This window comes from Lontra canadensis, unplaced genomic scaffold, assembly GCF_010015895.1.
Source record: "Lontra canadensis isolate GAN:19392208 unplaced genomic scaffold, GSC_riverotter_1.0 scaffold41, whole genome shotgun sequence".
Taxonomy (NCBI): Eukaryota; Metazoa; Chordata; class Mammalia; order Carnivora; family Mustelidae; genus Lontra; species Lontra canadensis.
In genome coordinates this window covers 14,155,468-14,177,947 of record NW_022631035.1, presented here as the reverse complement: position 1 = coordinate 14,177,947, position 22,480 = coordinate 14,155,468, and the positions used below count along the sequence as shown (strand labels likewise).

At 48.0% G+C, this 22,480-nt stretch overlaps 1 protein-coding gene across 2 annotated transcripts in view; it reads right to left on the bottom strand.

The window, feature by feature from the left end:
- Positions 1-8,325: 8,325 nt before the first annotated feature.
- The window catches only part of PECAM1 (platelet and endothelial cell adhesion molecule 1), a 58,429-nt gene continuing 44,274 nt past the window's right edge, over positions 8,326-22,480 (bottom strand). For both annotated transcript variants that reach the window (XM_032870837.1, XM_032870838.1), the window contains 2 exons: positions 14,167-14,189; positions 8,326-9,354 (listed from right to left, as the gene is read on the bottom strand). In XM_032870837.1, coding sequence (XP_032726728.1) covers positions 9,325-9,354; positions 14,167-14,189 — 53 coding nt within the window. In that variant the 3' untranslated portion in view covers positions 8,326-9,324. The remainder of the gene's footprint in view (positions 9,355-14,166; positions 14,190-22,480) is intronic.

Here is a 22,480-nt window from a genome sequence, read left to right as displayed (position 1 = left end):
GTCCCCCACCACCAGGCAAGGACATTTGCTCTGTTTTCTGTTGATGTGCTTTCAAAACCCATTTCTTTTACAAAGCCTCTGACTACCCAGTGAATGAATTCTAGCCAACATATTTGAATGAACAAATGACAATATATGTTTTCTTACAGAACTTTGGTCTTTTTTTTTTTTTTTTTGTTTTTTTTTTTTTTAATTTAAAGATTTCCCAGGGTGCCTGGGCGGCTCAATTGGTTAAGTGTCTGCCTTCGGCTCGGGTCATGATCTGGGAGTCCTGAGATAGAGTCCAGCATTGGGCTCTGGGCTCAGCCGGGAGTCTGCTTCTCCCTCTGCTCCTCCCCTGCTCATGTTCTCTCTCTCAAATAAATAAATAAAATTAAAAAAAAGATTTCCCAAGGTATTTTTTCCACCTGGTGCACCCCAAAATCTGTGTGTGTGCACCATGTGTGATAAAATCCACATCACATAAAAATGACCACTTTAACCATTTTTTTCAATGTACAGTTCAGTGATATTAGTCACATTCATGATGTTGGGCAGTCATCACCACCATCCATCCCCATAACACTCTTCATCTTATAAAACTGACAGTCTATCCATTAATAACCCCCCTGTGCTCCCCCAAGCCTTGGCAACCACCTTTCTACTTTCTATCATACGATTGTGACTGCTCTAAGTACCTCATGTCAGTGGAATCTTAAAGTATGTGTCTTCTTGAGACTAGTTTATTTCACATGTCCTCAAGTTTCCTCCCCGTTGTAACATAGTGCTGGATTTCCCTCCTTTTAAAGGCTGGACAATATTGCACTGTGTGTATTTACCATGTTTTGTTTCTTCATTCATCCATCAATGGACACTTGGGTTGCTTCTATATTCTAGTTTTTGGACATGCTGCTCTGAATATAGGCGTACAGATAATCCCTTTGAACCCTGCTTTCAATTCTTTTGGGTAAATACCCAGAAGTGGAATTACTAGACCATGTGGTAATTCTATGCTTAATTTTTTTTTTTTTTTAAGGAATTACCACATTGTTTTTCATAGCAGTTGCACCACTTTATGTTCCTACCAACAGGGCACAAATGCCCCAATTTCTCCGCATTCTCACCAACACATTGTCTTCTGGTTTTCTTTGATAGAAGCCATCCTAATGAGTGGGAGATGGTTTCTCCCTGTGATTTTGATTTGCATTCATTCCCTAATGATCCGTGATGTTGAGCATCTTTTCATGTGCTTATTGGCCATTTGTAGATTTTCCTAGGAGAACTGTTGTCCAAGTCTTTTGCTCATTTTGAATCAGGTTATTTGTTTTTTGTGATTATTGAGTTTTAGGAGTTTTCTGTCTATTCTGGATATGAATCCCCCACCACATATATGATTTACAAATACTTTATACTTAATATATTTCCCAAGGGTTTTTGTTTCTGTCGGGTACTTTTTTTTTTTTTTTAAGATTTTATTTATTTATTTGACACAGAGAGAGAGCACAAGCAGGGGAAGCAGCAGGCAGAGAGAGAGGGAGAAGCAGGCTCCCAGCTGAGCAAGGAGCCGGATGTGGGACTCGATCCCAGGACTCTGGGATCATGACCTGAGCTGAAGGCAGCAGCTTAACCAATTGAGCCACCCAGGCATCCCTGGTGCTTTTTAAGATAAAAGTCATTGTGACCATGTCTTCAAATGAGTCCCCACTGTACTGTGCCTCTGCTGGTCACAGATACATATCACACACACACACACACACACACACACACACAGAATATTCTTTCTCCACTTGGCATTGGTTGTGCTATGTTAAGAATCCTTGGCTGTGAGAGGACCCAGAGCTTGCATTTGCAATGTGTCATGTCACCTTAGCCATCACCCGGTCCTGGGTTCTGCACTGATCGAACCCTGGGCTTTTGCCTGAATGGCCTGGCTCCCCCTGCTTCAACTACAAAGATCAGCCACTTCCCTCGTGAAAGAGAAGACCTGGTTGGGTTTGTCACGAGCCTGCTGTGTGGGAACGGGTGCCATCTTTGAGGGCCGGGGAAGCCGGTAACGGGCTTCCGGCCTGTGCTGGCCATGTGTGGGCTCCTGTTCCTTCGGGGCATCTGCTTATCTTGGCATCTTCTGCATGGCCACGGACTACGCAGAGCCTCGCACAAGCCAGATGTTCGGTGTTTGTTGAATAAAATCTGATAAGCAAAAGTGATACGTGGACTGTTTGGAGTCAGGCTGTCTTGACTTTCACTTTTTGACTTCAATCTCACATGTCCATATGCCAACACCTTCCTACAAAACAGGGAAGCCCCTGTGTTGGTCTTGGCACTGGATCTTTTCAGGGGAAGGGCTGGGGCGTTCTTGTTCTCTAGTGTGCTGTGCATGTGTGTGTTTATACGGGGGAGCACACACGCGTACTTACCCAGGGCTGGACAAGTCCGTCACTTCAAGACGCCAACGGGACCTCAGACAAACTCAAAGATGAATACGGTAGACCAACAGCTCCCAACCTGTTCAAGGGTAAGGACTCTTCTTTAAAACAATAAAGTTTGCAAAGACTCCCACATGAGTTTAATTGAACTTTTAGCCTTTGTAGGTTGATAAAAATACGTCCCTATGTATTTGAGGATCCTTTGTAATGACTCCAAAGCTCTCCAGATCTGGGGGTCCACTTCCTGAGTAGACATTAAACTGGAAAGGGATAATTACTGTGAACATTTGACATTTTAGCATCTTTCCCCCTAAAAAGCATGACTTCTCTAAGCAAAGTATCACAAGCACCAGAGACCATGTCTGTCTGGTTCCCTGATGCATCTTTTTCCTTTTCCTGGGGTCCAGTCCCAGGATCCATCAAAACCCCAACAGTGGGAGGTTTTCTTGTGATGCAGATTTTGGCTTGGACAAGCTGAGCCCTGAGAAGGAAAGTGTTAGTTGTACCAGAAACTAATGGAATAGTTTCTGGCACTAAACCAGATCTTCCTGTGCCAAGAAGTTCCAGGAAAACCAGCACATCCCAGGATCAGGAGGAAGTAAGGCAGTAACTTGGGACTTTTTCCTAATGAATCCAATAAACCTTTGGAAAAATAATCCATCAATGGTTCAAATATAGACAGAAACCAAAAACAACTTTGCAGGCTTTTGGAGCCATTTTTTTTTTTTTCCTAAAGAGAGAGAAAAACAGAAAATATTCCATGTATTGGCTCTCAAAATAAATGAAACTATAACACTCATGTATAAATATAAGAAATAGGGGCGCCTGGGTGGCTCAGTGGGTTAAGCCTCTGCCTTCGGCTCAGGTCATGATCTCGGAGTCCTGGGATCGAGCCCCGCATCGGGCTGTCTGCTCAGCAGGGAGCCTGCTTCCTCCTCTCTCTCTCTGCCTGCCTCTCTGCCTGCTTGTGATCTCTCTGTCAAATAAATAAATAAAATCTTAAAAAAAAAAAAAAGAAATAGATAAAAGGGGCACCTGGGTGGCTCAGTTGGTTGAGCATCCAACTCTTGATTTCAGCTCAGGTCTTAATCTCAGGGTGGTGAGTTCAAGCCCCGCATCAGGCTCCACACCCACTATGAAAAAAAAAAAAAAAAGAAAGAAATATATAGAAAATTAAAAATAGAAATTCCACTGCTGGGTATTTACCCAAAGAAAACACTAATTTGAAAAGATATATGCACTCCTACGTTATTGCAGCAGTTTTTTATTTATGATAGGCAAGATAGGGAAGCAACCCAAGTGTCCATCAATAGAAGAATGGATAAAGAAGATGTGGTATATATCTACAGTAGAACATTATTCAGCCTTAAAAAATTAGATCTTGCCTTTTGCAACAATATGGATGGCCCTAGGGGGTATTACACTCAGCAAAATAAGTCAGACAAAGACAAATACCGTATGATTTCACTTGTATGTGGAATCTAAAAAACAAAACAAACAAAGCAGAAACGGACCCATAAACAGAACAAACTGATGGTTGTCAGAAGGGAAGCGGGTGGGGGTTGGGCAAAGTGAGTGAAAGGAAGTGGAAGGCACAGGCTTATAGCTGTGGAATGAAAAGTCATGGGGATGAAATGCACCACATAGGGAATATAGTCGATGGTGATTGCCTTGGATGGTGACAGATGGTGGCCACCCTTGCCGTGAGTACAGCTTTATAGACAGAATTGTTCAATCACTATGTTGTACACCTGAAACTCAGGTAATACCGTGTGTCAACTTGCTTCAGGTTTTTTTTTAAAGAAAACTTTCATAGTAAAATAAAGGAATAAGAGAGGAAAAAATATATATATAAACTTCAACTCTGTATTATGGCCAAGTAATCGTAGATAGAGGAGAAAGGAAAAAAGATGAAATGGAGGGGAAAAAGGAAAGAAGAAGCAGGGAAAGGATGTGAGATGAGAGATGAGAGAGATGAGTGGGAGGACATGAAGAAGGTTAGAGACAGAAATGCAGTGTTAATTTCAGAGGCGGAGACATCAAACACAAGAGAGCAATCACAGTGAGCAAACACCAGACTGAGACGACTCGAAAGATTGTTATTTTTGGGTAAATCACTGGCGCCACACCTTTCTATTTATAGGAGCATCTTAGAAACATGGAAAGTCAGATCTGCAAGGACTTGAATTCATCTTGTCTATTTCCTTCTGTACCGGATTGAACAGTGTCTCCCTGAAATTTATGTCTACCTATAGGAGCCTTGGAACACGAGTTTCTTTGGAAATAGTGATTAGTAAAGATGGGGTCATGCCGGATTAGGATGGGCTCTAAATCCAATGATTGGTGTCTTTATGAGAAGACCATGAGACAGAGGCAGGGACTGGTGATGTAGCTGCAAGCCCAGGGTCACCATCCATTACCAACCACCACCAAAAACTAGAAGAGGCAAGAAGGAGTCTTTGGACACTCCCTAGAACCTTTGGAGGGAGTATGTGGGCAACTTGACTGGGGACATCTGGCCTCCAGAGCAATGGGAGAATAATTTTTCTTATTTCAAGTCAGAGTTTGTGGTAATTTGCCATGGGAGCCCTAAAGAATGAATACACCTTCTTTTGTAGGTGAAGAACCCAAAGATGTGTCACATCTCCAAGGTCACAGAGTCAACGGGTAGCCAATCTCTTAAGGCACCTTGCCTTTTCCTTCATCTTCTGGAACATGGAAATCGTTTTCCTCTTCTATTCTCCAAGTTCATGTTGAAATACAATTTTCTCCCCTTGAATTTTGAAGTCCCTATGAAGGGACAATTCAGGCTTTATAAATACTTTGGACTATTAAGTTTTTAAATTAATTTACTGCCTGTTCCTTTGCTTTACCAAAATAGTCTAATAGCTTATTACTTTTGAGAGACGAAGGCTCTCTCTTTCTAACACTGAAATCACCCTTTCTTTATTTTGAGCAATTATCTCAAGGTGAGCCAAGTTATTCTGGTGATATTGGACTTAAAACTGTCCACAAACAAGACTCTTTGAGAAAAAACAGGTTAACCGTGCTTTTGGTTTTGTTTTCTCTTCTTTCTTTCTTTTCTTCTTTCTCTCTCTCTCTCTTTCTTTTTTCTATTTGTTCATTTGAGAGTGAGAGCAAGAGCACAAGCAGAGGGGAGACTTAGAGGGAGAGGGAGAAGCAGGCTCCCCGCTGAGCAAGGAGTCCATCTGGGGTCTCCATCCCAGGACCCTCAGATCATGACCCAAGCTGAAGGCAGATGCTTAACTGACTGAACCACCCAGGCACCCCTCTTTTGGGGGTTTTAACAGACATCAAATCATATGGAGCATACAGAAGTTTTTAATTAATTTATAGTTCTTAACCTTGTTTTGGACCTTGTCTCTGAGAAACTGGTAAAAGCTATGACTGTCTTCCAGAAAATTGCATCTTCTCACAACCTTTGCCCCGACTCTCAGGGTGGGTGTTCATAGCTGCCATATCCTACCCATCCATACCCATCCTGTGGGCCCCGACTGTGGAGACTCTCTTCAAATAGCCAGGCTTCCACTTCCCTGCAGTTCACTTTTTCATTTGAGCCACACAGGGCTGAGCAAGGGCAGAATCTGGTCTATGGCGGAAGATTTTCTCTTCAACATGCTAATGACACCCATGGAGGGTCTTAAAAACAACTGTGGTCAGGAGCTGAGTTCTGGTTGAGCAACTTTCAGAAGGCCTCTCCTGAAGACTCTCAAATATTGAGTCAGGCCAGTGAGGTGCCCAGCAGAAATTTCAGAGGACAATGGTGGCTTTTTGAAGAGGACTGATTGATTGATCCTCGGGCGGGAGAGGACCTGGGGCCAATAGACTGTCTTCCTGTTATTCCTTAAGGACACATTCTCTCCCTTGTCTCAGGGCCTTAGCACACTCTCCCCCTTTGTCAGCCATGTTCATCCCGCCTCTTCCACCCAGTTCCCTCTACCTGTTCTCAGGTCTCTGGTTAGACCCAACTTCCTCTGGGACACTGTGGTTCCCCAAGGTCAGAGTGAGGAGCCCTTCCTCCGTGGCCCCATTGGCTCTAAATTCCTCCATTGCGGTCTTTGTCCCATCGTTGTAATTGGTGCTTTCCTCATCTGTATCTCTACTGGATTGTGTGTTCCAGGAAGAGCAGGAGCCAAGTGATTCTTATACTCTGGCCTATTTCCAACAGTGTCGGGAAAACAGAGCATGATGGGGACAAAATAAATGAATAACTGGCTGGTTCAGTGCAGGCATTACTGGTATTTTCGACTTGATAGTTCTTGGCGATGGTGGGCTGTCCTGGGCGTTGTGGGACATTCAGCGGCATCCCTGGCTTCATCCTACCAGATGCCAGTGGCTCCCCCGACCCGGTTGTGACAAATAAACATGTCTCCAGACACTGCCCAGTGATCCTGGGAGGCAAAATCTCCCTGGTAGAAAAACCACTGCTTTGATGGATGAATGCTGACCTTGGCGTCACCTCGCCCATCTTGCGTTTGTCAAGGGGTGAGAATACAGTTTATCAGTTAATGCTGATGGAGTGCTCAGTGTATGCTCCTGAAATGGGTGGCTGATCTCTAGAGGATCCTCAGAAGAGGGGAAAAAAATGCCACTATGCGTTTGCAGAGAGTGGTTAAGTCCTTTAATGGCCCATTACAACACGAGAGGGAGCTCTGAGTGCCGAGGATAACCAGGCTCTCCTGGAAAGGGTGACTGATGCTCTTCTTCAGGGAGGAGCTCTGGCTTAGACCCTTGGTTATGCCATCAGGTTAGGACAGCTGAACCAGGATCTTAGATTTTTAGATACTGAATCTGCTATGAAAAATCCGTGTGTGTGTGTGTGTGTATGTGTGTGGTTTCCCTCTCAGAAACACAGATAAGAGGGAAAAACAATTAAAAACTCACTTACGCTCCATAAATAAATCATAAGCTATAGGAATGGATCGTCCCAGCTTCTACGGCAGTGGCCCTGGTGGGAGCAGGGACTGAGGAGCTGACACGTGGCTCTGGGCTTTCCCCAGATCATCAACACATCAACTGTCAGACTTTAAGTTCACTACAGATCGTCTCCTCCTTTGCTTCCAACCCGAGTCCATGACCCTGGAACCTGGGAAATTATAGGACATTTTTGTGAAACAACTTGGTGTCTGTGTACGTGCGTGTGTGCATGTGAGAGTCCATAGCTTTCATATTTTCAAAGGCGTCTAAACCCTCCAAATGTTAAGAACCATTAGTCCAATCTCCTCATTGTGGAGCTGAAGAACTGAGGCTCAAGGTTAAGAGGCTCCTTCACATTCCTGCGGCCATCACGTGGCAGAGCCAGGACACGCACTCCGTGGCTCTCTCTGCCTTTGGGCCCAGGAGGGTGAAGCTGTGATTGGGACCTGGCCCTCGGGGCAGTGAGGTCTGGTCCGAGGCCAGTGAGGCTGGCTTATAGGGGTAGGAGGGTGCTTTGCCAGTATTGTTACCAAATAAAATAGGAGATACCTAGTTAAATCTGAACCTCAGATAAATGAATACTTTTACTGTATAAGTACATCCCACATGTTATGGGGGAGATACTTACACTTAAAAGATAGTCTGTTTACCTGAAATTCAAATTTAACCAAACATCCTGTTCTGGGTTTTTGTTGTTTTTGCTCAGTCTGGCAACCCCAACTGCCAGGGACAGCCTGGCAGGCTTTGGCTTGGGAAGCAAACACCTGAGCACCAGCCAATGGGTATTAATGACTCAGTGATTGACACTCGGACTACCTCTGGCTCTGCTTTCGGCAAAGGCCAGAGGCTCTGGGCCCGTAGGAGACAATCGGCTGATAAGACCTGCTTGGTTCTTTGTGACTTCAGAAAGCCAGGAGTCCTCAAACACTACAGACATCCTATATGCGTGCTGCCTCTTAGAAGAGAACATTTCACAGGTCCGTGAAGAGTAAAGATCAAATTTATTTAATACAAAACCTTGCAGCTGTGTCACTGAGGCAGCTGGGGGAAATGGGTTCAGTTAGGTCTCTGCTCCCTAGTGAAATCCCACCACAAAATGGTCGCAGCTACTCGTCCACCCACTCAAGACACCATCAGAAACATCTTAAGACCTCAGGAGACCATTTCTTTAGCAAGGAATAAATTAAAAAAAAAATTAGTAAGAAAAATATGTATTTCGTTTTTCTATTAAAAACAGTATCTGCTGTAGGCCAACATCCTCCTGTCTTGCTGCCTTCAGCATGGTAGAGGAAAAGAAAGAAAAGGTATAGAAAATCAGCTTAAGAACATCTGTGCTCGGTCCAGTGTCGTTTTCTATTTTGTGCATTGCCCGGGATGAACCTGAGCTTCAAGTTGGCATCTCAAAGCGGACACTCCCAGACAGCTTTGGTTTCGCATTTGTGGCAGGCGAGGTCACGGAGGGAACAGGGTGCCGCTGTCTGGTCGGTGCCGTGGACCTTACAAGGAGCGAGGACTACCCAGAACCACAGGCCTTTGAAGACCAAAGGCAAAGAGAAAAATTAGCCCCTAAGCCAGGCCATTCGCTAGGAAGTGATCGACAGCAAAACAAAAATGGTTTGTGTGTGTGAAGATACTTGGAAAAGTTCTTTATCTCTGTACGAGATAAAATATTCAAGTTTCAAAATATCCCCATGGGCTGTTGACCCTGAACGTCCTTCTGCGGCTCTCCACTCCTGAGGGTGCTCCAACTTGGTGAGAGGGGGGCTGGGTGGGAATTCACCAGCCCCTCTGGATCCCTCTGTGCCCCACATAAAGGTCTTAGGAGGGATGAAGAACTGGTGACTTGGCCTGAGGAACTGCTATGTCCGGTGGGAGCAGGGCAGGATCATAAGGAAGCGCACAGAGCTCTTGGAATATGGGAATCATCTGCTCTTCTTGGAATGTGGGTGCCCCCCGCGGAGGAGTGTCTGCTCCCGCAGTCCTAAGTTCCATCAAGCGAGCCTTCCGTTCTCTGCAGAGACAAGAGAGAAGACAAGCTACGGTCACACCCTTCAGGACTGAAGATGTGCCTGGTGGAAAGAGACACAAAACTCCAGACAGCCCTTCACAAAGGAGCTCCAAAGCAGTGCTGTCTTCGGCAGGACCTCCACCCTGTGGGGCCGGCCCCTGGCCACACTTGCTCTTCCCTTCTGTCCTCGCCAGCTCTGTAAGCCTGCAGCCTGTCCTCCCTGGAGACACCGCACAGCAGAAGGTCTACCTGCTCTGTCAAGGACGCGCTGTGCCCCAGGGCTGTGTCTGGGGGGGTCACCCTTACCCACGGAGCAAGACTAGGACGGTTATGAGAGACCCAGCTTCTTGCTCCAGCCCTGCCTCTAGGTCTGTGGTTTTAGTTGAAAAGTTGAAGGGCTTCAACGTGGATAAAGGCTGAAGACATGATGCTGCTAAGGGAAAGAAGCCGGACACAAAAGGAACAAATAAGGGTTCCACTTCCGCGAGGTACCCAGAGCAGTCAAACTGAGAGAGGTGAAAAGGAAAACTCTGGTTTCAGGGGCTCCTGGGTGGCTCAGTGGGTTAAGCCTCTGCCTTCAGCTCAGGTCATGATCCCAGGGTTCTGGGATCGAGCCCCGCATCCCGCTCTCTGCTCAGCGGGGAGCCTGCTTCCTCCTCTCTCTCTGTCTGCCTCTCTGGCTACTTGTGATCTCTCTCTGTCAAGTAAATAAATAAAGTCTTTAAAAAACAAAAAACTCTGGTTTCCAGGGGAAATGGGGAGGTAGTGTTGAACAGGCAGACTCTTGGTTTGGAATGATGAGAAAGTTCTGTGGATGGAGGGTGGTCACGCCTGCACGGCCACGGGAATGTACTCCATGTCACCGAACTGGACACTTAAAAATGGCTAAAGTGGTCAATTTTGTTGTGTAATTTTTCCATCATCAAGTTAAAAAAAAAAGATTCCATCTTGTGTTCGCTGATTGCTTTGTATGGGATTTTTGATACCTGCACATCCACCAGTGTCTGGACCCACCTCCGACCCTGTTATCTGTACTGAGGATGCACGAGTTTTATACCCTGCCCATTACGGAGGTGTGGCCCCATGGAAGATTTCCCAACGATCCGCAGGAGCTCACTGGGGACTCACAGACAGCGTCATGGACAGAGCCTCCAAGGTGGGGCAGATTTAGACGAATGCATGTGGCAAGGGGGCGAGCGGATGGGGAGTGCTGCAGTAGAGGGACCCTGGGCCCCAAAGGGCAGGCAGCAAAGGAAGCCCTGACTCTGGCCCCTCTGGGAGCAGAGGGCGCCCTGCCGCGGGGGGACCTCAGGGAGGCTAGCGTCGGGGCAGTTGTGAGGATTAGCCAGGTCTCGGGAGCCCCGTGGCCAGGCTGGTGGGTTCCTGGAGCTGGGGGCTGAGGTCGAGTCCCCCTTTTGTTCTGGCCCTGCCACGTCAGAACAGGACGCAGGTCCAAGGAGCTCCAGCTGGCGGGCCCAGGCTCTGCCTCCTCCTTTGCCAGCAGAGAGCCTGGCAAGCCGGCCAAGAGAGAGGTGTTGGCCCCAGGGGGCTGGAGGCCTGCCAGCCGTTGGCAGCTCCTTTCACTTCATTTCTTCCGCTTTGCCCACAGGGGTGACCCTGGTGTCCAGCCTTCCTGCAGGCCCCAGACCAAGCCCCTCCCTAGACGCCTCCATTCTCCTTCTCCAGGCGAGAAGGCAAGGACTGCGGATGGAAAGGGCTGGGCCACCGGCCACCGGACCTTGAAGTCAAGGTTAACACGCTCACATCCAAGACCTGTGCGTCCCGGGGCTTCAGTCAGCGGCCAGCCGTCAGCCACCCAAGTACAGCCCTGAAATCGCCCCACTTCTGTCCAGAACATGGTGTGGATCCTCTCAAAGGTCATTTTGCTTCTAACACCTCTGGGATTTCTACTTCTTGCTTCTACAATGTGCCCCTTATAGAGCGCTTGCAATAAACCAGGTCTGTGCCAGACCCTCATTTAATCCTTGCAATGGCCAGGCTGGGGGCGGGGGGCGTCGTTTTTACCTCCAATTTACAGATGAAGAAACCAAGGCCTCAAAAGGTTAAGAAATCTGCCCAAAGTGACATGGCTAGTGAATAGCTTATCAGGGAAAGGTTAGGTTTTGGGGTTGGGAGGGGGTCTCCGGTTCTTGAGTCAAAGCCTCGCTTTGGTTGAATCCTGTGAAGAGGCATTTTAGGGCTAAGGGATGTAAATCCCCCATCAATACCTCATACTGCCAGAGTGATGAAAAGGACTTTATTTGTTTTTTTTTTTTTTAAAGATTTTAAAAAATTTACTTGTTTGACAGAGAGAGAGAGATCACAAGGAGGCAGAGCGGCAGGCAGAGAAGAGAGGGGGAAGCAGGCTCCCTGCTGAGCAGAGAGCCTGATGCGGGACTCGATCCCAGGACCCTGAGATCATGACCTGAGCCAAAGGCAGAGGCTTTAACCCACTGAGCCACCCAGGCGCCCCAGAAAAGGTCTTTAAAGAGATAACCAAGTCGCATTTATATGGGCGTTCGTAAAATATCTCATCTTACCCTTAAGACCCTTTTAATTGGGTGGCCGGTAGTGTTTTTTGTTGGTCTCACCATCAACATTTTACAGATTGGGAAGCTTTGAGGAGGACAGGATCACCCCAAAGATGGCTGGAGGACTGGCCCTCATAGTCCAGTTCCCACCACGGCCCAGGGGCCGGCTGGCTCTCCGTGGGAAGGATGCCAGTTGTGACAGGGAGCTGCCTTTTTGCAATAAGAAAGCGAGGCTGTCTGCAAGATCCCGAGCCCAGGAAGGTCCAGATTCACCCCTTCCGTTCAAGTACAAGGTGTTCTCTTTCTCGTTATCTGTCTGCCTGGGCCACAAACACAATTTATAAACAAGGCGAAAATGGCAGAGGAAAAATGAAGTCAGAATGTGCCATTGAAGCAAGTCGAACAATACTAAATTAGTATTTGGCTAAGTGGCTATCTCATTGTTAAGATATTTCCTCCAATGTGTTTTCAGAAGCAACGGCCATTAAACAACTGGGAATGATCGCCAGGTTTGATTTCAGGAAGGAAATCCCCTCCCATTTCCCTGCTGGGCAATTCAATTAATTTTCTCCTGACCCTCACCAGCTGATTATTAGCAAAACTATACCTGCTGCTTTTATAAACAAAATGCATTTGCTTAAAGTTTTCAAATCTCTCTCGTAAGGGCTGGGCACCCCAGAGCTCCCCACAGAAGGCTTTATGGTTTGGGGTGGGGCAGGCTGGGTTGCCAGTGAGCTCTCAGGAGCATCCTGGGAGCAGACTGCAGGACCCACGGGCCAACTTCTGGGGGAAAGGAAAGTTCTATCTGTCCTGGAGTTCAGAGCCTTTGTCCAGAGAGACCTTTTGGATCAAAGACAAAGTAAATAAGTCGGTCCTGCAGATCCAGCAGACCTGCCTTGAATGGTGATGTCACTTCTTCGAGGGAGTCTGCAGATCTGACCTAGGTTCTAGTCCTGGCCCTGTTATGACCTAGCTGGCTGACCCGGGCCGGGCTGTTAATGCCCATTCAGCCTTCAGTTTTCTCACCTATAGATTGGGCCCCCTGCCCTTCCAAAGCAAGTCTCTGGTTTCAGGAGTCTGGGTGGGTTTAAGCTGGAAAAAGACATTCATTTCATTCCTCTTTTCCTCAGATTGATAGCTTTCCTCCATGAAAAGAATGTCAGTGGTTTCCTGCCCAGCAAAGGCATAAGGAGTTCCCTATTTTATAAGAATTCAGACTCCAGCAAAACAAAGGAAGCCAGGAGGCCCATTGGAAGGTGACCAGCAATTTTGCATAGAGTTCTTCCCAGACCTTAAAGAAGCAGTTCCTTGTTTCTCAAGGTACTAGAGGCCCAATGAGTTAACCCCCGCACTGCTGGGTAGATGGTACGGAGGTCAGGAGTGGGAAGACAGGAGAAGACAGGTCTTGGCAAAATTTGAACTTGGATTTCTACATTTAAAAAAAACATTTCCATCTGCCAAGTAGCAGCTTCCTAAATCCTCAACTTCCTACAGGGTGAAACCTTGTACATAATGAAGCGTTGGAATCCTTTGCATGTAAACCCTAACTGACCTCTTCCTAGAACTTCCTACCACTTGCTTCCCACACCCTTTCTCCTCCCATTCTGAGCTGCTTGACAACTATAGTGAGACTCATTCCTCACAGCCCATACCAAAGACCCCTTCCTTGGGGAGGAGACCCCTAACCAGGCCAGTCTCTCTTCTGCATTTCCATAGCATCTGGTGGGTTATGATCCTCATCAGTGTTAACTTATCTAATTCCTTCATTGGGTCAAGGACCTTGAGATCAGAGGGCCTGGTGTATTGGGGTGACTGGCGTAGGTTCTCAGACTTCAAAGTTTAAATGAGCTGTTGGATCCTCTCCTCCTCAAGCAGACTCTCCCCCACCCCTACCCCCCAGTCTGCCTCACTTCCAAAACCTGAAGCTGGACTAGGAGGAAATGTGCACTCTACTCACGGGCAGCTAGGGCATGCCCTAGGTTCCCAGTCCTACGGTGGTGGTGGTGGATGGGGGGGGTATCTCTTCACAGGAGGGCTGAGATATAATGTTGGAACTTTGGGAGAGAGTATTTGAAACCACAGCAGGCCCAGAGCGCCCTGTCAGCCAGATGACCAAGCCTTCCCTGTCCCAGGCTAGTTGCGACATGCCTGGGGCTCCTGGTCTAAAACAGACAAGGCTGGTGTAGGGGTGTAATTAGTGGGAACACAGAATCTGGGTGAGTTTGGAAATATTACAGTGTTCACTGGACTATTTTAAAAAAATGTTAATGAAATGTGTACTTACAGAATATCTGTTTTCCATGAAATCTGCAAAACAAAGGATAACATGGAGGTGAGAAGATACAGAGTGCCTTAGGCTCCCTCCCCTCAAATCTCAGGAACTCCAAAGTGGAAGGAGGGGGGTGGGATGCAGAAGGAGAGGCCCAGAGTCATAGGCTTTCTAGGTCCTCAGCCAGATGGCTGGATGGCTCCTTTGCCCACAGACAGCTTCCTCTGGACACTGTAGCCCCATGTGACAAGCACATAAAATCCTTGGCAACTCACTAGACCTTGAAAACAATTTAAAGATTTTCTTTGATTTTTTTAAGTAATCTCTCCACCCATGGTGGGGCTTGAACATGACCTGAGATTAAGAGTCACACATTCCACTGAGTCAGCCGGCTGCCCCGTAAGTAGGTTTTTGTTTGTTTGTTTTTTAAATTAGTACCACATGTTATTTCAGGAAAAAAAAAAAAAAAACCCTGAAAACTACAGGGAAGTAAAAAGTAGCAGATAAACATGATCTCTGGTTCTACTCTTCAAACCCTGTTGACACTTTGGTCTTCCAGTGATTTTCTGCTCTCCAGAGGTTTTGTTTTTTTTTTTTCCCCCTGAGTTCTGATATATAATACAGGCCATTTCATAGCCTATCTTTCTTACATAACACGATTTCACAAACATCCTCTGGCACCTTCTTAAACATAATTGGGAGTAGCTGCGTAATTATCATTAAATAGATGTGCAACTGTTTACTTATCCAGTTCCTTATTGTAAAAATTTAGGTTCTTTCCAAGTTTTCGCTATTTTAAATAATGCTGCCATATCCTCTTCGGGAATAAAGCTATTTCCATATTTCCTATAGTTTGTCCATTCCCAGGAGTGGGATCAAGGTATAAACATTGCCTATCGCTCTTGGGATACATGGCCCAAGGTCTGTCTCAACACCGTGTTCTTGCCAGAGTGCGGTGGGGGGAACCAGCAGCCCCGGCCAGGCTGCGGTGCTGAAGATGGATCTGGCCAGATGTCAGGAAAATCAGAGTGAGGTAAAGAAAAGCAAAGGAGCGCAGGAGATATTATGGTGAGAGTGAGCCATGCCCGCCTATTAGTTAGAGATGGTTTTCACTACCACAACCAAGAGAGGGCTGTGGTTTGCCCCCTTTGGAAAGGATCAGGCCGCCCACTAATAGCAGTTTCTAAACGAACAGGGGCCCAAATGGTTGGGGCCGATTCCCCAAACGACCCCACGGACACAAACCTGGGATAGAGAAACTATGGGGACTTCCTGTCTGGGGAAGAGAGGAGATGTGGGGATGGGGGATGGTTGCCATTCCTGAAGGTGACAGAGGTAATGGCAGGAAGGTCATCACCCACCCCCTCCGAGTCCTCAGTGTCATAGACGGTCATGCTCCAAGAGGCCTCAGTTTCTGCTCTGCTGTCCAACCTTGAACCCAGTCCCTTCGGAGTCTGGGGAAGTCTCAGGGCCCACCTGTCACAACGGGAGTCACAACCCTTCTGTTTCTTTCTCTAATTTAAAAATATCCTGTTTCCAAAAGTCCACTTCCCCCTCCAACCCTGTCTTATCACAGCTCTATTGTGCGTCCCCTTGAGAGGGAACAGGGCCAGAAGTTCCTAAGGGGCCCCCTTCTGTCCTGGCTGGGCCAGAGGCAGACGTCAACGGCCAAATGGATGAATCAGTCTGACCGCAAGTCAAGCCATTGTATAAACTTCCACGCATTGAGTGAGGCCCGGGCAGTACTCCCACCTCCAACCCAAACCTGACCTGGAAGGACCCAAAGGACCCCATGCTTCCCACTCCCCCTTAGCCCCAGCAACTCTGCAATCAGACACAAGAAAGAAAGAGTCTTAGGCTGTTTCTTAAAGCAATATGAATATAAAATACTAAAACTTCAGATATGCTGGTAAATACTGAAGGAACTCTAGGTTTATGCACACTTGTCGTTTCTGCTTCTTTTCAGTAATCGGGCAATCACCACAAAAAGAAAATCTGGTGCAGGCGCCTGGGTGGCTTAGTCAGTTAAGCTAAGTGTCTGCCTTCAGCTCAGGTTGAGATCCCGGAGTCCTGGGATCGAGGCCCGTGTCAGGCTCCCTCCTCTAGAGGTGTCTGCTTCTCCCTCTCTCTCTGCCCCTCCCCCTGCTCATGCTCACTCTCTCTCTCCCCTCTCAAATAAATAAATAAAATCTTAAAAAAAATAGGAACTGGTGGGTAGTACCATTTTTTTTTCAAAGTACTTCTTTACCCGCTTGGATTCTGAAGTGGGAAACAGCAACCTGGGGCAGGTTTGGCAGTGACCGCTGGCCTGATTGGCTCTGGACCCCACAGGATGGGTGGGGACTGACCCCCAAGTGCTCTTCTCTCCCTCCCAGAGGGGCTGGAACAGAGAGGCCCTCTGCTCTATAATTCTTTCTTGATGACAGCTACTCTTACTATAGTAAATTTCTACCCCATTTGGAAACATCTGGAACACCAGGAAAAGCCAGAGCAGAAGGCGAAGGCCGAGTGAGCAGATACTGGGATGGGAAGGTATAGGTTAGTGTCCCATCCAAAAGGCGTAAGTTAATGTCTGAAGAGGGACTCGGCACTCTCTTCCCAGGGCCAGGAGCTGCCAGGTGGGATGTGCTCAGGACACCTTCCGAGATGGGCCCAGGCATCTAGAGAGGAAAACCAGCTCTCCTGTTGGAAGACTCACAGGAGGTAAGTTCTTATAAGCCAGGGTTTTTTAACACTGGCATTATTCACATTCTGGGCTGGAACATTCTTTTCTGAGTTTACTTATTATTTTTTTGGTAAGATTTTATTTATTTATTTGACAGAGTGAGAGAGATCACAAGTAGGCAGAGAGGCAGGCAGAGGGAGAGGGGGAAGCAGGCTCCCTGCTGAGCAGAGAGCCCGATGTGGGGCTCGATCCCAGGACCCTGAGACCATGACCTGAGCCGAAGGCAGAGGCTTAACCCACTGAGCCACCCAGGCACCCTTACTTATTATTTTTTTAATAGTCTCTACTAAATGTGAGGCTCAAACTCATGACCCTGAGATCAACAGTCTCCTGCTCCTCCAACTGAGCAAGCCAGGTGCCCTTGGGTTGGATCATTCTTTGCTCTCGGGGGCTGTCCCGTCCACTGTAAGATGTTTAGCAGATTCCCGGCCTCCATACATTAGATGCGATAGTACCCCTTCTACCCTCTGCCCCCTACCCAAATTATGACAACCAAAAATGTCTCCTGCCTCGAGAACCAGTGCTCCCAGCTGTTGAAATGTCATCCTAGAGCCGATTTCTTTCATAGGGAAGAACTTGACTATGTTTCTGATTGTAGGAAACCACTTCACTCTTCAGTTTTTAAAATCCAGGTCAAATATACATGAGTAGGTTTTGCTCTGAGGTGAGCAGCAAGCCGCTTTATGAAGTGCCTTTAGAATGAGCAGGAGCACTAGAAAATGTCGGGCACTGATTCAGAGTAAAGATACAAATTTTCCTGCTTAGCCAGAAACAGCAGTTTGCATGAGGTCAGCCAGGCTGAGAGTGAGGTTGTGGAGAAAGTCAGAGGCAGTCACGCCTTCATGGAGAGGCTCCCTGCCCAGCCCCGCTGTGATGTCTCCCTTTTAGGTCTTGTCAGGAGAAGAGCAAGAGAGGAAAGGAAAATCAAGCCTTTCCCTGGATTAGTCAGAGGAGGAGGAAGCTGACAGCAGGTGAACAAAGAGGTTTTTGGGAGGTGGTGTTTGGGGGTGAAATGGGGGACTCTTGAGGCCAAGTCACTCTGTACCTCAGAGCACCAAAGCTATGAATGAGCCCCCTGGGACGGCAGCGCCATCTAAATAGAGAGAACTCAGATGCGTGACACATGAGAGTGTCACAACTGCAGTAACAGTTTGTTCCAGTTACTATAACCTGTATGACTTTCTTTAAGCACTCACTTTTTGGACTACCTACATTATTGCCTAATAAGAGACATAAAAACAGACTTCGTTCCTGTTTCTGGAAAGTCGGGTCCGATGCTGTAACCAGAGCCACAGTAGCTGACTGGGATTTGCAAACCTGACCTCAGGCAAATCGTTGGAGAAAGAATAAGTACTTAAAAAAAAAACCCAAATGCTATCCTTGCAGATCCAAATTATGAGAAATTATCTGCGTGGTCTCTATCAGCTAAGCCTGCCCATGGTTACGTAGATGCAGAAGCTCTTTCTCAACCCTGTTCTGGCTCTTTTCCAGAGCTTGCTTTCCCTTCTCCTTAGGCTTCTCTCAGTGGGGTTTCTTTTCTTTTCTTTTTTTTTTTTTTAATTTTTATTTATTTATTTGACAGAGAGAGATCACAAGTAGGCAGAGAGGCAGACAGAGAGACAGGGAAGCAGGCTTCCTGCTGAGCAGAGAGTCCGATGTGGGGCTCGATCCCTGGACCCTGGGATCATGACCTGAGTTGAAGACAGAGGCTTAACCCACTGAGCCATCCAGGCGCCCCTCAGTGGGGTTTCTTTCAGAAATAAATTTCCTAATACTGAGAACCCCTCTTCTTCTTTCCCTAACATGTTGTAATGAATCACCTAAGAGTTGGAGAGGGGAAAACTGTAAGATCAGGGGTTTCCTTGCCCTGGACTGAGTTAACGGCTGGGACAAGATGTTAGCTTAGCTCTTTGTCAATGAAATAGTAGGTTCCCAGCCCAAGAGCAGACCTAACCACCACGACCCAGCAGGGGACACTGGGTTGGAAGAGATGTCCTCTCCTCCCCATTTTACCCCCTACAGTACCCACTACTCCTACCCACCTGCCCACTACAGCTCTTAGCCCCAGCACTCACTCCTGAGAACACTGAGTGTTCCGCAGCAGTCCCACATGAGCGAGGGAAGTTTTATTGAAAATGAGAAAAGTAACACCTGAGGGAGAAATGAGGGGCGGGAGCCAAGTCATACAACTGGATAAGGGCAGGGCTGAAAATCAACCCCAAGCCTCTATCTCCCATTTAGGGTGTTCCCCTCAGGATTAGAGCGCAAAGAACCATGCAGGTGGACGCCAGCCAACACAAACACGACAGAAGCACAGTGAGTTGGGCCCGGAGATCTATGACTTAATTCAGATTTGAAGGAAAAACTCAGGCTTAGGTGCAAACAGTATAGGGTCTTGGAATCAAGGGTGAGCAAAGGATTGGGATTGGCTCCAAGGAACCTAAAAAGTAACTCTTAGAAGTTACTTAGAACCAACATGTTCAGGGGAATGGTTCCGGACGGACGGACGGACCAAAGCATAGACGAATGACCATTACTTCCAAACGCCAGGACTGAGACTCTCCAAACGTTCTGACTGGAAGGCAACTTAAGATCATCCATCCAACTACCTCATTTGACATAAAAACGCTGAGCTTAGTCACATTCAGGGACGTGCAAAGGAGAATGGTTGTGGCCAGGGGCTGGGAGAGTCACGAGTTATTATTTACTGGGTATGAAGTTTCACTCTGGGAAGATGGAAACGTTCTGGAGATGGAAGGTGATGATGGTTGTAGGATTGTGTGAATGTATTTAATGTACACTTAAAAGTGATTAAAATGCCAAGTGTGATGTATGTTTTGTCACAGTTAAAACTCCCAGACAGACAAGGCTGAGCTTAGAGCGGAAAGCCACGATTGCCAAGACTTGGCTCCTCCCCCAGCCTCCAGATGACCGCCAGCCCTCAGCCAGCCGCCCAGCAACCCTCTCCCCAGGGCGAGGGTCCTACCCAGAGCCCCGCCCTGGGGCTGCTCCTTGGAGGCAGGCCTGCCCGATGCCCTTTAGCTTATCTAGAGGAGCAGTTTTCCTTTGTATCACTCAGGGGAAAAAAGGGGGTTTAAGAGCCAGAACTACGCCCTGTGAGCCATTTCCCAAAATAGCCAGCCCTGAAGTGCGGCTAGTTGGAGGGTGGTGAGGACTGAGAAATTAAGGTGGGAAGGAAAAAAATCTAGGAAGGAAAGGTTAGAGAAGACGTAGCTCTGCACGCAGCCTGCTCACTGACCTGTCCGGACACCCACCCTCACAAGGTCCCTTATTTTATTAGGTGTCACCCTTCTCCCCACCCCCCCACATCTATACCCGCACCCATGCACCCGTGTTGGAGGACTCTCTCTGCTTGCCAACCCTGAGGGATCCTTCCAAGACTGCTGAGAAGTGGGAAAGACTCCAAGACCCCCCTTGTCGAACAAGAAGCACTTGAGTGGCATCACCTGAAGGGAACCCGGAAACATCTAGAAGAGGCTTCTGGAAGTGTGGTCCCCAGACCAATAGCCAGCTATGTGAGAATCTGTGAGGAATGCAAAGTAGCCTCACTCCAGACCTACTGAATCCAAAATTCAGGGGGCTGGTTGCTGCACTGTCTGTGTTTTAACAGACCTGGGAACACTCCATCTAGATCAGGCACCTGCCCCTCATCTCACAGAGGTGGTGACCAGGGTCCCTAGAGGTTCCACGACTCAGTCAGGGTCACCCAGACCATACCGGCTGTCACTCTCAACAGAGGTGACTCCTCTAGGGAGACCGGTGATGATGGGAAGCCGACCAGAGAGCTGGAAAACACACAGCGCGTGGTCCATCGGTTTGGCAGCGTGGAGAGATGTGAGGAGCCGCGCTCCGCAACCGGCCTCCCTGCCTCCAACTCCCTGCTCTGCCAACCACTGGCCTTGGGATCTGCTCCGGGACAAGTTATTTAACCTCTGGGCCCATTTCCCCATCTGCAGAACAGGAAGAGTAGTAGAGCTCCCGCCATCCCAAGCTGGTTTTGAGGCTTGCGCATAGAGTAGCATGTGACGGTAAGAAGAAAGGAAAGGGAAGAAAATTGACCTGAGGCTGCCAGCCTCTGCCTGCCCCCCACCCCCATCTCCCAGGGGAGCAGCAGCCCAGCAGGAAATGTTCCAGAACAGCAACTCCTGAGGCTTCCAGGATGGAGCCTCTTCAGTGAGGGGCCAGCAGGGACTTCCAAAGCAGCACCGGGGATTTGACCACAAGACCAGGGCTCTCTCTATAACCCCCAAACGCTGGGCAGGAGCTGGCTGCCAGGTCGGAGACCAGATTACAGAGGTGCCCAAGGCCCCGCCGACTCCCGACCACCCAGGTTGGGCAGGGGGAGCGCCCTGGCCGGGAATCGGGACACGGCTCTAGTCTCTACCTGGGCGCAAGTTTCTCTGGCATCTTTCAGCTAAAAGGGCTTGGATGCTCACTGTAGGACAGGGATACTATGAGGACTGGTGCTTGGGGTAATTTGCACCATCTCCCCCCTTCTCTCATTTAATCTCAGTGGAAGAAACTGGAGTGTCAGAGGGGTTGGACATCTTGGTCAAAGACACAGCTGCCAAGTGGCCGCATGGGGACTGGGGACGGGGATTGGGGCTCAGATGTCTGTCAGCAAAATAGGGCCCTTCACCACCCTGAATCCCTACAGGGTCGGGTCCTGCGGTCCATTCCTGCCTTAGGTAAGAGGGAGCAGTCGGGTTCCCACAGCGGGGGACTGAGGACTCGGGCCTGGAGAACCAGCCCGGGGCCCCTGAGGGAACCCATCTGAACAGCGGCCCTAAAGCAGGGGTAGAAAATCACAATAGGCCTCCTCCAAACATGCCACATCAGCACAGGGTTATTTTGAGCTGAAGGCAAAGGACAGTCAACGGATGCAGAAAGCACCTACAAAAAATTTTTATTGTTCTTGGTTAACTTCCTATATAAGCCCCCACTTCTAACCACTTTGCAGTTTCCCATCACTTGGTTTTTCTCCTGTTAACCTGTCTTTTGCCAGCATAATTTGCGGGGCACCTAACATACACCCTTCGGGGTGCACACTGGGGGTGGCCTTTTCCAGCTGTAAAGGGCCTCCAGCAGCAGGCTCAGGCCACAGCAGACTGCAGGCTTCCCGCAGGTCTCCTGTGGGGGGGATCGCTCTGGGGGCAACCCCTGTTGGCTCCACAATCCACAGCTTCCTTTCCCCAAAACCAAAGGCAATGCAGTTCCCTGATCTGTGATCAGGAGCGTGGAAATCCACCTCCAGGGCGAGCCAGTGTGGGGACCTGCTTCCTGTGCGAACTTGGGCAAGTGTTTCAACTGCTCTGTGCCTCAGTATCCTCATCTGTAAAATGGGACTTACTGTGAGGATTCAAAGAGATATTCCAACACAGTAAGCGCTCCGTCCTTCTTGTATAACCAAAGCAATTAAATGTGAACCATCTCAGGGACCTTGAGGAAAGCAGAAGGGGTGTTTTCATACAATTGGGTGAACCCTACTAGAGCTCTAGCTTTTTGTTACACTGGAAGAACAGAGAAGGTCTATTTATTTCTCAATTTGCATTTTGCTGGCTCTGAACATATTGAGATTGCAAA